The 17,291-nt window shown below is 35.5% G+C and overlaps 1 protein-coding gene across 6 annotated transcripts in view; it reads left to right on the plus strand.

The window, feature by feature from the left end:
• Positions 1–17,291, plus strand: part of LOC133520141 (zonadhesin-like) — a 62,203-nt gene that overhangs the window by 44,790 nt on the left and 122 nt on the right. Inside the window, exons 27-33 of one of the 6 annotated variants that reach the window (XM_061854489.1) lie at positions 381–527; positions 706–909; positions 1,164–1,262; positions 1,346–1,489; positions 2,401–2,610; positions 4,050–4,194; positions 8,090–9,012. In XM_061854489.1, the coding sequence (XP_061710473.1) occupies positions 381–527; positions 706–909; positions 1,164–1,262; positions 1,346–1,489; positions 2,401–2,610; positions 4,050–4,194; positions 8,090–8,235 (1,095 nt within the window). In that variant the 3' untranslated portion in view covers positions 8,236–9,012. The other 5 variants (XM_061854482.1, XM_061854488.1, XM_061854487.1 and 2 more) reach the window with 5 other exon arrangements.

The raw sequence follows: 17,291 nt of genomic DNA on the forward strand, positions 1-17,291 counted from the left end.
ACCGACGTACTATACGCGCCGTGTCCAAGACTACCGCTTTCTTAATTTAAACCTTGATCCAGCCACCCAGCAAGAGTCTCTCTAGGTAGTGGTCGAGACTCTTCGCTATGAGACCGTTCGCTGACACGACCACACGACTATCGGAACTATGATCGTTGTGTCAATACCCACATGGCGGTTATCTTTTGAGCCAATTCTAGGTAGGTACTTGCTGGACTTGTACTTCTCGGCTTTCACGATAGTTATTTTTATCTTTATATAATTTAATAGCGTAGCAAAAAAGAAATAGCGTAATTGGATGATTATTTACCAAGACTCATTTGAAAATCCTTTTAAGATAAAATTTCGCAGTTTTAATATTTTACGTATTTTGATTCCAGGATCGCATGCAATCGTCACCTAGCGAGAACATCATAATGTCAGCAATGTCGGTGTTCACTCCGATAGCCGAGCTTTGTCTGTACACGGAGGACGGTCCCGCCTTTGATCAGTGCATTAAAATACTTAACTTGAAGGACAAAAAAGATGTAAATATATGATTTTTTTTAATTTTATTGTTTATCATAATGTTTATGCTTTTAACTAGGATTTGGCACAATACTATTTTCTTCCACATCTGACTCTATCTAGGTTTTTCGTATATTTGTAACAAAGGTGCAAAATTTTCCCTATTTTTGTCCCTAATAAAACAACTTCAAATTTCAGATCCGAGATACCTTTGCCAATTTCTCCTCCTTATACGAAGGTGTGACCAGTGTTAACTTTTCCACTGCCGCCAAAGTGTATTCCAATGAGAAATACGAGCTGAGCGCTGGTTTCATAAAAGATGCCATTGAAGTCTTCCACGCCGCAGCACAAAATCTTGATTTTAGCAAAAACGTTGAAGCAGCAGCTATAATGAATGCCTGGGTAATGAAAACAGTCTATAAAGAAAAACTTGCACTACCGACTACATTTATATATCAGCTATTTATTTGGATTAAGCTTAAAGTGTTAAAAAATATTCAGCCAATTTATTTTTATTCACATTTTTTTTTTTTCATTTTAGTCATCCACTTGAAATGTATCATAGTATATAACATCAACCAAAATTAAATTCGACTACATATTTTTCTCGGAAAGATTCGTAGAGTTATGTTTCAATATTTGATCGTATTTTTCAGGTTGAGAGTCAAACTAACAATCGTATTAAGAATTTAGTTACACCAGATATGATAAGTGCATTAACAAGACTTGTACTCATCAATGCTATTTACTTCAAGGTAACAGTATTTTAATACTTTGTAATAAAAATAATACAAACTTTTTCAATATGTGATTATATAATGTGCTTGTTCCTTTTTAGGGTAATTGGCTTTACAGATTTAACGAAACTAATACGAAAGAAGAAGATTTCTATCTAAGTGATGGTTCAACTGCGAAAGTAAAGTTGATGTATCAAGAGATTAATGATCTTGAGTATGGAGAAGTTCCTTCCTTAGACTGCAAGGTAATAGAAAATACAAACCGTGTAGTCGACTTAGGAGTAAAAGTAAAATACCACGTGTAGTAATGGTGAACTAATTTTCTTACAGCTTATTGCTCGTTGAATTATATATATAAAATATCTTTGAGATGACCAAAATAAAGATTATAAATGCATGTGTATGTTCCTTAAATATTATCAGGTTTCGGTTTATATAAACATATACAACGTGTATTTTTGATAAGAGTTAGTTTAGGCTGTAATCAACACACTTTTATAGGTTTTATAAAAAATGGATTAGTTTATTTTTCCATATAAAACAATTCAGCAGGAAATGTATCACCACTTTGTGTTAACTCAAAACTATGGGAGGTAGAAGCAAGGAATAGAATCTCCTTAGGCATAACTGTTGCAAAAGTGTCCAGCTGTCAGCTATAAATAAAAGTTCCAAATCTCTCCAGAGTAGCGCTCGAGTAGCTAAGAACCTAGGCGTTATTGACGGAGTGAAGTGCGCTGTCTATGATTAGATTTTTTTACTCAAGTATTCTAGGTATTGTAGCGCCACCTATTTATGGTTTATTGTCGGACACTTTTTGGTATATGGAGATTCTATTAATTAACTCTACCTTCCATACTCAAAACACAGCATTTAATGACACGACGTCACAGCTGTCACAAGTGGCCATTATGTACGAAATACATTGCCGCTCGAAATATTTTCAAATTATGCTCGGTTAGTGAAGACTAAACAAAATAAAAAATCACTGAGAATTGTTTTATAGCACTTAAACCTACATGTAATTTAAGTTTGCGGGTATATAAAAAATACACACTGTTTATGTTGTCATTTGCTTCAAAATGTACTTTACCAAAAGAATTACGAGTTACTTAAATTTAGTCGGTGTTATTATTACAACAAGAATTACTTATTTCAGGTGGTTCGAATCCTGTACACAGGCAAAGAAAGCTCCGCGATCATTATTTTGCCAAACAGCATTAACGGCACAATGCAATTGGCGAAAGACCTGCAAAATACAGCAAATTGGAAAAAAGTCATAGATAGCCTTTATCCTCAAAAAGTGAAACTGTATTTACCAAAGTTTGTCATGAGTACAACTACAGACTTAAAGGTTTTGTTACAGAAGGTAATAAGAATTCTTTTGTTTTTTAACAGTCTGCAGTTAAGTTAATGTTTTATGTGTGTAGTAACTCTGGACACGGATAGTTAGGTAAGTTTTAGTCTTAAGTAATTGGAACTAAACTGAGGTCACATGAACCTTTTAAAAATGGTTTAAAGTTGCGCTCTCATTTTAAGACAATATTCTTAAGAGCCCAGTAACTATTTTAAAGCAAAAATGTAAAATTGATAAATTTATTTGTTCAAAATTTACACCTTTTGTTACGTAATATCTTAATATATGACGAGAAGGGGCAGTTTTTAAAAATCCAAAACAAATTATACAAAATGATGTATAAGAACAGTTTCAGCCAATGTTGTAGATTGTTTAAGTATCAAAATTACATTGAAATTAAGTCAATTTTCAGCGAAATTGTCACTCGTTTTAAAGTAATTTGTGGAGAAAATTGATTTCGTCTAAGTTTCATTTACACTACTTCACATTTATAATAACAAAAATGTAGTTTATTAAAGTTGAAGTACAGGATACGTGTAATATTTAATTACAATTTTTAGCAGTCCAAACTACGAAATTTACAAATAATAGCTTTAAAATCAGTGCTTTACGCGTGTTTACCTAAACGTCCATCAACAAAAAAAGATTACTAATTAACTGAGTCTGTTTTCAAAAAAATGATACATTGAAATGAAAGATAACAAGACGTACTAATAGAAACCAGTACTTGTTATTTCTAATAGTTAGCAAAAGGTGTACAATTGCATCGACTAAATCTATCAATTTGACATTTTTGCGACTAAAATCGACAACATTCAAGTAACATATATCTATGTCTGGTACAGTCAGCATCAATAGTGACGGATGAAACAACGCGCTAAAAGTATCTGACATTCCGGATAACTTTTCCAAATATATATAAATTTCTAAAATTCACATTCAAAAGTATATCTTGTACAGCCTTAGTTGTTCTATATTAAAGACATCACTTTTTCTTAAGCTTTTACAGAATGTTAGTTACTTATGAAGCGTTATTTGAACAGTTAATTCTGATGCTGACTGTACTAGTGTTCATTGATAGAAATTGAAATACAGAGAAATTAGAGCGAGTTGAAGCTTTGCATGTACTTGCTCTACTCTGTTGGTATAACAATTTTTTGCAATGAAATTTTGAAAGAGGCATAGATATATTTACATTGCGTAAATTAATATTGCATTAAATTTAAGCATGCAATTTCAAAATGAGAGCGTAATTTTTAATTGTATGGGAGCTTTTTGTCGGAGGGTTCGTATGACTCTTAAAGCCTCGAAATTCATGTCTGTGGCCAGAGCTAATACACATATAAAATATTAAATAATGGGAGTAGTTTCAGGTAACATTCGCAGGGTTGAATGCGGGTAGTGAGAAATATACAAATGTATTCTGTAAAACTAAGAATCTTATTTTTCAGGCTAATATTACCCATTGGTTTGATTGTGCAAACTCTGGGCTATCGGGAATTTTGGCCAAACCAGAAGATATCTGCATTTCTGCAGCCAGGCAAAAAGCGTGGTGCGAATTTAGTGAAGTAGGAACAGAGGCTGCGGCAGCTAATGGTAAATATATGATACTAAATAATTATCAACAAATACAGATATTCTTAAAAACAAAATATACTTGAAAACAATGAAAACACAGCGATGGCAGGAATGCTCAACTTTATTTTCATCGTCATGGTACAGCATTTACAATATTATCTAATCTTGAAAATGTTGATTAAACGTATCATCTTTAGGTACCCTAAAGTCAAATGTTGTTACGTCTAAGTGTTCTAGTCAATTTAGTTCAGTATCTTTTTAAATAGAAGAAGTTGGGCTAACGCTTAAATACTTCGTGATTGACTTTATAACATTAAGGTTTTATTTTGGCCGCTTCCTTTTAACAATTTTATTTAACAGGGTTCAACAATCCATATTCTTTTGTTTTTCAGTTATATTAGGTCCTGGTAGTCCACCAAGTCCAATAGCTCAACCGGTCTTTAAAGCTAACCGTAGCTTCCTGTTTTATATTGTACTAAAGAGTGCCAACGATATGCCTATTTTCTGTGGAAAATACGGAAATCCTAATTGAGTAAGAACAAATAAATAAATACATAGCCAAAATCAATCATATTACCTACTGTGATAATGTGACTAAAGTTTAAAGCTTAACCATTTCATTTTTTACCTATTTAAAATTGATCTAAGTGTCCAACCTAGTTACAATTTAAGTTGTCGGCCTGAACAAATTTGAAGGCCAATCCTTTATAATCCTTTATAATCTTACCCGTCAAGCGAGCTTAGTATTTGAAGATGTTATCATTTCTTTTTGAATAGTTTTTATTACATAATTATTAATTACAACACAATTAAGTCGGTGGCACAATAAAAAACAATAAATATAAATCTATAAATAAAACAAAACTTAAGCAATTTTTATTTAAATATTATGTTCTCAACCCAATTAACTATATATGATTGATAGCTAGAACCTTTCGTAAAGCGAGGAAGCTGCCTTTCCTTCAGTACATAACAATAGTTTCTTTGTCAATTTTCCTTAGTTTGGATATTTTCACATACTAAGTCCAAATATGTATATATATATATATATGTATATTGTATATAGAAATATATCAGAAAATAAGTAAAAAAGACGACCTAGTAGTTATTGTGGTAATTGAACATTTTCAGCTGGCGGTGGAAGGCCACCACCCCCAGCTCCGCCAGCCCTACCAAAGGAGTTCAGAGCAGATCACTCTTTCCTTTACTACATCTATATTCGTTCTGTACCTGTGTTCAGTGGAGCACTTCGTCGTTAAGGTCAAATATAAAAGCTTTATACGTGAGCTTCATAACTGCTGGTTATAGACATCAATATTGCAGTATTTTGTAACTATATGTTTTAATTATTTGAGCATAAAATATAAATCAATTCCATAACTGTTTTCCTTAGTGACAATGTGGTTGCATTTTGCCATTTCCTCAGGCAATAATTGAAATTATCTTTTTTTTAATTGGTACTTTTTTAACTAGCCTGTTATGGTGTCCCACTGCTGGGCAAAGGCCTCTCCCCAAGTCTTCCACAACCCCGACTTTAGTGCCTCTTCCGGCCAGTCGTTGAGAAACATATCCAGGTCGTCCCGCAATCTCCGTCTGGGCCTGCCGCGTCCGCGCCCTTCTGGTGGTATCCACTTGGTAGCTACACTCCATTGGTACTATTATCCATTTATAATAAATAAAACAAAATTAAATTAATACTTGTAGTAGAAATAAGTATACCGAAACCTAATACAAATATTAATTTAGCGAGGAAATTCATCGACATTTCTCCGCTGAGCTGTTACTTTGACCTTAGTCTCATTTGAAATACTAAAATATTTATTACCTGAGGTGTACAACAAATCAATTTGATACCAAAATATTAATTGCTTATCGTAAAAAAAAGAGAAAAAACCGGGCAAGTGCGAGTCGGACTCGCGCACGAAGGGTTCCGTACCATTTATGACGTATTAAAAAAACTACTTACTAGATCTCGTTCAAACCAATTTTCGGTGGAAGTTTGCATGGTAATATATATCTTATTTTTTTTTAGATTTTTCATTCTGTTATTTTAGAAGTTACAGGGGGGGGGACACACTTTTTTTTCACTTTGGAAATGTCTCTCGCGCAAACTATTCAGTTTAGAAAAAAATGATATTAGAAACCTACATATCATTTTTGAAGACCTATCCATAGATACCCCACGCGTATGGGTTTGATGAAAAAAAAATTATTTTTTTATTTTATGACGTGTTAAAAAAACTACTTACTAGATCTCGTTCAAACCAATTTTCGGTGGAAGTTTGCATGGCAATGTATATCATATATTTTTTTTTGGATTTTTCATTCTGTTATTTTAGAAGTTACGGGGGGGGGGGACACATTTTACCACTTTGGAAGTGTCTCTCGCGCAAACTATTCAGTTTAAAAAAAAAATGATATTAGAAACCTCAATATCATTTTTAAAGACCTATCCATAGATACCCCACACGTATGGGTTTGATGAAAAAAGATTTTTCGATTTTCAGTTCTAAGTATGGAGAACCCCCAAAATTTATTGTTTTTTTTTTCTATGTTTGTGTAAAAATCCAAATGCGGTTCATAGAATACAATTACTTACCAAGTTTGAACAGTATAGCTCTTATAGTTTCGGAAAAAAGTGGCGGTGACATAATCGGACAGACAGACGGACATGACGAATCTATAAGGGTTCCGTTTTTTGCCATTTGGCTACGGAACCCTAAAAATGCTCTAGAGCAGATTCGTATCATCTTCTGCACAATTTTAGAACAGCAACGAACCACTTTCAGAGCACTGCATGAGAAATGAAAAAATGTAACTTCTTTTATTTTGTATATTATAAATTTATAACTAAAATTCACATCAAGCAAATACATGTGAAGTTTTACCGTTTAATAAATCGTATTGGGTTTTCGTATTTTAACTTGACTTTATTCCAAAACAGGAGTTATAATATGGGTAATCGTCTTTATTTCAATCCCATCTCTTCGACAGTTGGTTCTTAGCTTGTTAGCATGTGTATTGGTCCATTATGTCTTGGAAAATAAATTAAAACTTTTTTCAGTGATTGTCGTTGGTACTGCTTCGGTCGGACTACCTCCTCCGCCGACAAAGATATTTAGAGCGGATCACGATTTCCTCTACTATATTTTAGTAAAGGATATAGTTGCGTTTGAAGGCTGTCTTGTCAAACCATCAACTGAATAAGAGTGCCCGTTCAAATTATATCTAAGAATTGGTAATTTGGGAAATTATTAAATGTGTTGTTTGAGAATGCTTTATTTGTGCCAATATCATGTATGTGTTTCATGTACATTTGTTACTTTTTTTTAGTTTATTTAGGAAACAAACAGCCAGTTACAAATAAGCATTACAAAAATGATCTCATAGTTAAATAGGAAACTCAAGCCCCACATAATGGAATGAAAGATTTTGCCTTGTTTTTGCCATACCTCCACGACTAGTGTATTGATAGGTACTCACATATAATTTTTAAATAGGTACTAAAATCCATTTATAATAATATAAAACAAAATTAAATTATAAATTATAGTAGAAAGAAATTTAAACTAAAAAAAACTCAAGTTAGCAATGAAATGCATCGATTTTTCTCCGCTGAACTGCTACTTTCTCCTTAGTCTAATTCGAAATACCGAAAATATTACCTACTTGACTAATGGTTCCTCGAGCAAAATTTTAGTCTGGTTTATTTTATTAACTAAAACCAACATCGAGCAAAACATATGAATTTTTATCTTTTAATAAATCGTATTGGGTTTTCGTATTGAACTTAATGAATTCATATTTAACACCTTTATAGGAGTTATAATAGAAATAGGTCATCGTCTTTGCAATCCCATCTCTTCGACAATCGGTCCTTTATGTCTTACGAAACAAAATTAAACTTTTTCAGTGATTGGCATAGGCAGAACAACTTCGGTCGGACCACCTCCTCCACCGACAAAGATATTTAGAGCGGATCACGATTTTCTCTACTATGTTTTAGTAAAGGATATGGTTACGTTTCAAGGCCGTTTTGTTAAACCATCAACTGAATAGGATGGAACCGAGAACCGTTCAAATTATACCTAAGATGGTAATTTGGAAAAGTATTAAATGTGTTGTTTGAGAAGGTTTTACTTGTGCCAATATCATGTGTATGTTTCATGTGTTACTATTTATTGTATTATACCGCTTTACTTTCGCGCTTACATATTTGTTAGAACGTGACAGGTATGGTGACAAATGATAAAGAGCCGACCATCTTAGCCCTACTGACATAGCACAACTAATTAAAACTGATAAGTTAGAACTGCCTCTATATAACAATCGTGAGACGAAAATATTTCGGTAGTGTAGGGAATTATTAGTGAGGGTAAAACTTAGATACGTGATAAAAATAAATTAAAACAAATTTATCGGAAGCTCAAGCCATATACAGTAATGAATGATTTTGCCTTGTTTTTTTGCCATAACCTTCACGGCGAGTGTATAAAACGGACGAAAGTTTTTTTTTTTCAAATTTCAGTGAAAATTTGGTTTAGTTTTTAGGACTTCTACGTGGACCAAGTGACGACCGGTCTGGCCTAGTAGGTGGTGACCCTGCCTATGAAGCCGATGATCCTGGGTTCGAATCCCGGTAAGGGCATTTATTTGTGTGATGAACACAGATATTTGTTTCTGAGTCATGGGTGTTTTCTATGTATATAAGTATGTATATATCGTCACCTAGTTCCCATAGTACAAGCTTTGCTTAGTTTGGGGCTATTTTGATCTGTGTAAGATGTTCCCTAAAAATAAAAAAATAAAAAAGGTAAAGGGCAGAGGCTAGTAGTATAACATATTGACTTTTTCAGTTTTCACGGGCCGAGCTACAGCATCAATAGACCGAATAGAACCCAAAACACATATATTTAGATGTGATCATAGCTTCTTATACTATATTCAGATGAAAGGCACCGTAGTTTTCGCGGGAATATTTGTTAAACCTTAAAGGTGATTTCCTATAATAAGGCCTAATATAATCCATATATGCAAAAATAAACAAACCTTGACTGTGATAACGTGGTAATGACAAAACAAAATGGAACGTCAAAAATTTGGACAACTATTTGTCCTAATTTAAAATACGAGTAATTATCATTTAACAGCTACAACTTTCTGCTTGCTGCAAACATTGAATTCTAAATTAGTTGTAAAGTCTATATAGGACTTTCCAATTGTTCGTTAGGTGCACCTGCTCTGAAATTATTAAAATTTTATCAGTTACATCTTAAAAAAAGGCAGAAAACATTATTTACATTTTTCACTGTGACTCTGACATTAGGCTGAGCATGACCTTCCGGGATGCTCATATGATTCACAATCACAACAAGTAATACGCATGCGAGAAAAAAACATTCAATTATTTATAGGTAAATAATCTTATTGAAAATGTAAAAAAAAAAAGCCACAACCGAATACAGAACCTCCTCCTTCTATGAAATTGAAGTCGGTTAAAAAATAACTCGTTTTGTCCCTGTACTTGTATAAATGTATTTTTCCGATGTTATCTGTTTTTATTGCTTGAGGCCAATAATTCAAACTAATATTGTCACATTAAAACAATATCTAAATTTTGTCAGTCGCGCGTGCATTTCGCTCGTACATGTCCGTACATGTATTGGCGCGAGATATATAATGAGTAAATTCAATACGGGCAAATCTTTAAACGGTGGTTAGTATAGGACCTAAGAAGTATATTTACTTAGATAACTTTTTCTTAGAAATATAATGAAAATATTTCGGTCCGCAATGCAAAACAACACACGAGATACGGGCTTTTCTTAAAGTAACTGTCAACGCTTGTTGACGGTTACTATAAAAAGCTCGTATCTCGTAATGTCATTGTCATGACATTGATGCCATAATTTTTGAAGTACATTAAACTGCTCAGTAAATTTTCAAAAATGAATTACGGGGTCATAATTAAGTGTTACTTTTTTGGCACGTTTGGAATTGGATCCGTACCCCTAGTGTAAATATTTTCGACAGCGAAACGTGACGTACGCGTTTGCGTTAAGTGTCATTTTGTATGAGATTTTTGACTTTCCAAAACGTCCCGCTTGGCGCGCTGTTCAAAAACCCATACAAAATGAGACTTAACGCAAACGCGTACGTCACGTTTCGAAATCGAAATTAATTACACTAGGGGTACAGGTAACAGTCGGAACGGGACATAGGGCTTTTGATATACAGTTAGTTTGTTACAATTAATCTAATTTTTAGGTTTATTTCTAGTTTTAATTTTTTATCAGAATGTCTTTTTATATTTTCTCTTAACATGACGTATTTTTATAGATAATAGAGTACATTTTTATTTTATTTATTCTGACTAAAGTATTAATACACAATTAATAATACAGCGAAAAAAAAGGGTTACTTAAAAAAAAAACTTCTTTATTCATGATTACACGGTTAAATTCTATTGGATGCCCGTATTGGATTTACACACTGTATCCAGAGGTATTACAGTAACTGTACAAATACTTGTAAAATACATTACCAATAAAAATCTGAAACTGACAAGAAAAATAAATAAACAGTAACAGAACACACGTGAATACATAATTATATTTTATATTTTCAGTTGTCGTAATAGAAACTAGATCAACAAAACCGGAAAATATATTTAGATGTAACCATGGTTTCTTATACTACATTCAAATAAAAACTACCACAGTATTTGCTGGAAGAGTAGTTAAGCCCTAAAGGTGATTTAATTAATAAAATTATATAAGTAATATTTTTTTAAATGTATAATATGAAGAAAAAAAAACTTTGACTGTGACAATTTGGTAGGTATTATAAACCAAACACATTAAAAAATACGGCATAAGAATATAAAGTGCCCTTACCTGTCCTATCATGTAAACAAATACTTCTCGAAGACATTATCACACTTTTCTCTGGAATTACACAATACTCATCACTTGAAATGTTGTTGTATACTTAAACGAACTCACAAAGTATTGAGATCAACTAAATATCCACTGAAGAATACATTAACTAATAAGTAACTAATAAGATTTACATCAATAATAGCATTAACGAACGGATCATCTGACATTACGATGTCTACATTGTTTATGAATCGTATTGTTGGAACGTCATGTTTATTTACATGATAAGACACGGTATTTTATAATAGTTTTGAATGATTCACAGTTAGTTTCACTAGACTGAAATCGACCGGGATATGAACCATGATTAGCTTTGCTAATGTTTTCGAGATATTAAATATGTTAAAACGGGTCACTCACGTATTTTAATTTGAAAACGCTCGACATGTTTCACTCCGTTCCGAGGAGTGTCTGGTGGAGCTTGCATTGACGGACCGGCGCAGACTGCGGGCCGCAGCCCTCCGCGCCCGATGACTTGGCGCGGGCGCCGGTGGTGGCAGTGACCCGTTTAAACATATTTGATATGTCTGTCTCACAGAAGTTTTGTTATTAAAAATGTTTTCGAGCTAAATCGAATCCCAATATCGAAATTCAAGTTATTTTATAATCATCCTCTGCGAACAATGTCTTTGAGAAAAGTCAACGTCTTCCGTTGTCAATCATGCCATACCTAAATATGTTATCTGTTCATTTTACATAAGGTACCTGCATATTATATTTACTTTCTCAAAGGTCAGATATTCTAAAAGCTTTGGGTCATATTCTACAATATTCGACTTCTGTGCTGTGACTAGGTAAGCTATATCTGTAAAAATGAGCCGGGATGCTTGAGAACTTTCTTCTTACTAGAATAAACTATTTTACTAATAAATTATGTACGCTCTCTTCACGGCACGATCCTCTCCCATTATCTCTAAGTGTCCGAGATACCAACCTAGCCGCTTTGGTCTCTCCAATAATGTTGGGTTCGGACACTAGGTTCAATCGGTATTTGGGACAACCAAATGGGAGATGCCCGATTGGTCGTCCTAGGTACAGCTGGCAAGACGTAGTAGCTCGAGGCCTGCTCAACCTCGGCCATGCAACTGGCGAGTGCTATCGCAAGACCGAGAGGCATGGCGTGATCTGGGGGCCTACCGCGAAAACCAAAATGTGCAACTTGTGGGGATTTTTATCTTTTACTCACACTAAGAAGTAATTAGAGTGACAGAGAAAAATGCCAGCAATTGACGAACTTCGATTTTCGCGGTTAGAGCCCTAGTGTCGGAGGCCAGAACTCATTTTGGGTCATTGCGTCACCGTAGTAAGAATAAACTGCCAAAAAACAAATGATTATTCTAAGTATCGTTATAACTAATCTTTTTGTATAAAATTAAGATGTCAGTACGCAACCACATTGTCACAGTCAAAGTTTAACCTTTCGTATGTATTTTTTAAATCACCTTTTTTTATTTACGAAACAATTTTTCACTCTATACGACCAATGATTTATTATAACTCAAGATACTTCGCGCTTACCTTGTAGTACGGTCGCCAAGCCGCTCCGAGGCCAGATTTAATTGACTCAGCTCGGCCTTACCCACAACCGGTATCAATGTGTTCGGACAGTTCTCCTGATCACCGTACATGCGGTAGTAAAGCGGAAAAATGGTGGAGGGGATAGTAATGACGTCACAAAGATGGCGGCCGGACCTATTCTTTTTGGCGGTGTATCTCGAAAACCACTTAACCGATTTTAATCATCGAGGTGTCAAATAATAGCTTATATTATGGAGATTATTTCCTTTTCTACAAACATTTACGTGAAACCTATAGGAAAAGAAATAATCACAAAAAACAGTTTTTTTATAAAATTATTATTTTTTATTTTGTAAAAATCTCCGTAAATATTAGCATTTCGCAAATTTTGTTTAATATAAAACATATTGCTTCATTATCAAGGAATATAATGAGCCTTAAAACATACAGATCGAGTAATAAACAATGAAGCTACACTCATTTATTTGCGCATGGGTAACGATAACTGGCTTTTACCGGTCGAAACTGTGGTGACTGTTACGATACGTATTGAATGGAATTTATAGAGTATCGGTTTTAATTACTGAAATTATAATTAAAATTATAAAAACCAGACACAATAATGTTACCTTACTTCGACGTTTAGTCTCTTTTTTCGTCTTAATCATAGGTAGGTACATATTTCTTTTTACTTAAAAATTTTATACAGGGTGAACTTTTAACCACCAGTCATACTCTGCGCAGCGACTTTATAGGTCATACTTAACAACTTTTACTATGGGACCAATTCCGAAATCGCGAAAAAAATTTTGACTGTCCCATATAAAGGTGCGACCAACTTTACCAGACCAACACTTTTCCAAACTGAGCTACAGCTGTCCGATGAAGTTAAGTACTTAGGACTAACTCTCGACAATAAACTCAATTGGAACAACCACATCAACAAACGGATAGACAAGGCGGGAGTTGTCTTCTGGCAGTGCAGAAGGATGATTGGTAAGAGGTGGGGACTCAACCCGAAAATTACCCTCTGGCTCTATAAGACGATAATCCGCCCCTTACTCTGTTACGGTGCTCTGGTTTGGTGGCCAAGAACAAACCTAGGCAACGTACGAGACAAACTACAAAGACTTCAAAGGCTCGCATGCGCGGCCACCACTGGCTGCACGAGGTCTAAGTACCCCGACTGCAGCCATGGAGGTCATGCTAAACCTTCCACCGCTGCACCTATACATACAGCAAGAGGCCAGTCTCTCAGCGGTAAGGTTGCGAACCCTCAAGATATGGTCTAACATCACAGGAGCTCTTCACACAAAATGCCTGGAAAAGGTGTATGACGAATTTCCAGTGCTTAGGTCAGGCACGGACCGGATTCACAAACAAGCTATCTTCGATAAAAGGTACAAAATACAGTTATATGAGGACGACAATCATGAAGGACTCAATCCCCGGGAGCTGAGAATCTTCACTGATGGGTCCAAAACAGACAGCGGATCGGGCTCTGGAACCTTCTCAGAAGACCTGAACATGTCGATCACCACTCCGCTAGGAGCCCATAACTCGGTATTCCAAGCTGAGTGCATGGGCATCATAAACGCGGCGGCTGCCATCACTGCAAGGAAGGTAGTAGGATCCTCCATCCGCATACTCTCCGACAGTAGAGCAGTCTTAATATGGCTCTAAATAGCCATATAGTTACATCCAAACTTATACACGAATGCCACGAACGACTAATGGAGGTATGTCATAATAACAAGATCACCCTACAATGGATCAAGGGACACAGTGGATCCCGAGGTAACGATGCTGCGGACGAGCTTGCCAGGCAAGGATCGAATGCGGGGGCGATTGGTCCGGAACCGATTCTTCCGATACCATTTAGCAAGGTACGCTCAATGCCGCTGGCACGTACAGGGAAACTACACACAGAACACTGGCTGAACCAGACTGGATGCAGACAGGCAAAAGAAGCCATGCCTGGCATCAACGGAAAACTCACAAGGGCGCTCCTGCAACTAGGGAAGGTCCGACTGAGTATGGTAACCAGTGTCATAACAGGTCATGGACTATTTAACAAACATCTTTTCACAACAGGTGTCACAGACAGTCCCCTGTGCCGAGGTTGCATGGAGACAGAAGAAACAGCCTCTCACGTGGTGCTGGAATGCAGCGGAGTGACTCCATACAGGGCTAAACATCTCGGATCTCCGAGAGACCTCCCCGAGGTCCTACTCAACATCAAAGGTTTGATAGGATTCCTCGAGGAGCTGGGCTGGCAGGACTAGCCCACCCCCAACATATCACGCAAAATAGGCGCAAGTCGTCGAGTTGCGGAAAAATCGCCCGAATACAATACAATACAATACAAGGTGCGACCAGACCGCAGCTTAAAAAACGGTCACGATACGGAATCGCAGTGACGCGTCGTATGTGTACCGTTTTTGACGCATGCTCCCCACACCGCTGTTTAAAAAACGGTGACTGTACGGAATCGTAGTGACGTGCTTCACGCGAATCTTTTTTGTTCGCAAAACAGTTGCGTCTTTTACGCCACCGGTACGGTGTCTGCCATAAGATCTCCGTGTAATATTTTTTGCGATTTTTGCGCAGTTCAATTTACGGTGCGTCAGCTTATTTTAAGCAGCGGTGTGGCGAGCATGCGTCATGGACCCGGGTACGTCCTTAAACTACGTCCAAAAGAGAGGTATGGGCATTGTGAATGTCATCTCGCTTTGTGTGGTAGGGCACAGCCAGTGGGTGTCATTCCAGATCCAAATTTTCTTGCGTGATTCGGCATTGGTCCCATAATAAAAGTTGTTCAGTATGACCTGTAAAGTCACTGCGCAGAGTATGGCTGGTGGTTAAAATTTCATCTTATACTATATTCGACACAAGTAGTAAGTACTTACAGACAAAACAAACTATGATACACATTTTGCCTGTATAGTGATACATAGTGAATAAATTAATACCTGATTTAAAAAATAAAACAAAAATAACAAATAGCATGTTATTTAATTCAGTAATCACTAATCAGTCTTAAACAATGAACATCATACTTTTAGATTAGACAACAAAATGTATATTTATACTGTGTTTCGACTTGAAAGATTTTACTGCTTTAAAACATAAGACAAACCTACCAACCAAATGTATAAAAAAAAATGTTTTTTGTGATTATTATTTTCCTATAGGTTTCACGTAAATGTTTGTAAAAAGGAAATAATCTCCATAATATAAGCTATTAGTTGACACCTCGATGAATACAATCGGTTAAGTGGTTTTCGAGATACACCGCCAAAAAGAATAGGTCCGGACGCCATCTTTGTGACGTCATTACTATCCCCTTCCACCATTTTTCCGCTTTACTACCGCATGTACGGTGATCAGGAGAAACGCCCGAACACATTGATACCGGTTGTGGGTAAGGCCGAGCTGAGTCAATTAAATCTGGCCTCGGAGCGGCTTGGGGACTACTAATAGTAAAAGTTGTTAAGTATAACCTATAAAGTCGCTGCGCAGAGTATGACTGGTGGTTAAAAGTTCACCCTGTATAAAATTTTTAAGTAAAAAGAAATATGTACCTACCTATGATTAAGACGAAAAAAGAGACTAAACGTCGAAGTAAGGTAACATTATTGTGTCTGGTTTTTATAATTTTAATTATAATTTCAGTAAGTAATTAAAACCGATACTCTATAAATTCCATTCAATACGTATCGTAACAGTCACCACAGTTTCGACCGGTAAAAGCCAGTTATCGTTACCCATGCGCAAATAAATGAGTGTAGCTTCATTGTTTATTACTCGATCTGTATGTTTTAAGGCTCATTATATTCCTTGATAATGAAGCAATATGTTTTATATTAAACAAAATTTGCGAAATGCTAATATTTACGGAGATTTTTACAAAATAAAAAATAATAATTTTATAAAAAAACTGTTTTTTGTGATTATTTTTTTTCCTATAGGTTTCACGTAAATGTTTGTAGAAAAGGAAATAATCTCCATAATATAAGCTATTATTTGACACCTCGATGATTAAAATCGGTTAAGTGGTTTTCGAGATACACCGCCAAAAAGAATAGGTCCGGCCGCCATCTTTGTGACGTCATTACTATCCCCTCCACCATTTTTCCGCTTTACTACCGCATGTACGGTGATCAGGAGAACTGTCCGAACACATTGATACCGGTTGTGGGTAAGGCCGAGCCGAGTCAATTAAATCGTGTTTCTAGAGGGCTTTTGAGATTTGGCGACCGTACTATTGTGACACATTGTACAGGTTGCCTTTAGTCGCACCTGGGCAAGCGAGAAATGTGCACGTGTTAACCAGCTCCCGCTCACCGAAAGAGAAAGGGACAAGCTCATGTTTAACAATGAGTATGACAAAGATCAGTGGAATGCGAAAAATAAATTGAAAATAACAGATTTCTTCGTAGGTTTATAAATAAATATAATTATAAGTATGTTTTGTGCTTCTTATGTATGAGTAAAACATATCTTTAGTCAAGATCTGAACTCTCGATTCTAGTTACCCACACACACGCCCATACGAAAGGTTAATTTTATAAGTTTTTTTGTCCGCATTAAATTTTCGCTGTTTTTTAGAAGTATTATTTAACTTTTAAGCTTTGTGTGTCAATTGTTCATCTA

This window comes from Cydia pomonella, chromosome 7 (assembly GCF_033807575.1).
Source record: "Cydia pomonella isolate Wapato2018A chromosome 7, ilCydPomo1, whole genome shotgun sequence".
In the NCBI taxonomy this organism is placed as follows: domain Eukaryota; kingdom Metazoa; phylum Arthropoda; class Insecta; order Lepidoptera; family Tortricidae; genus Cydia; species Cydia pomonella.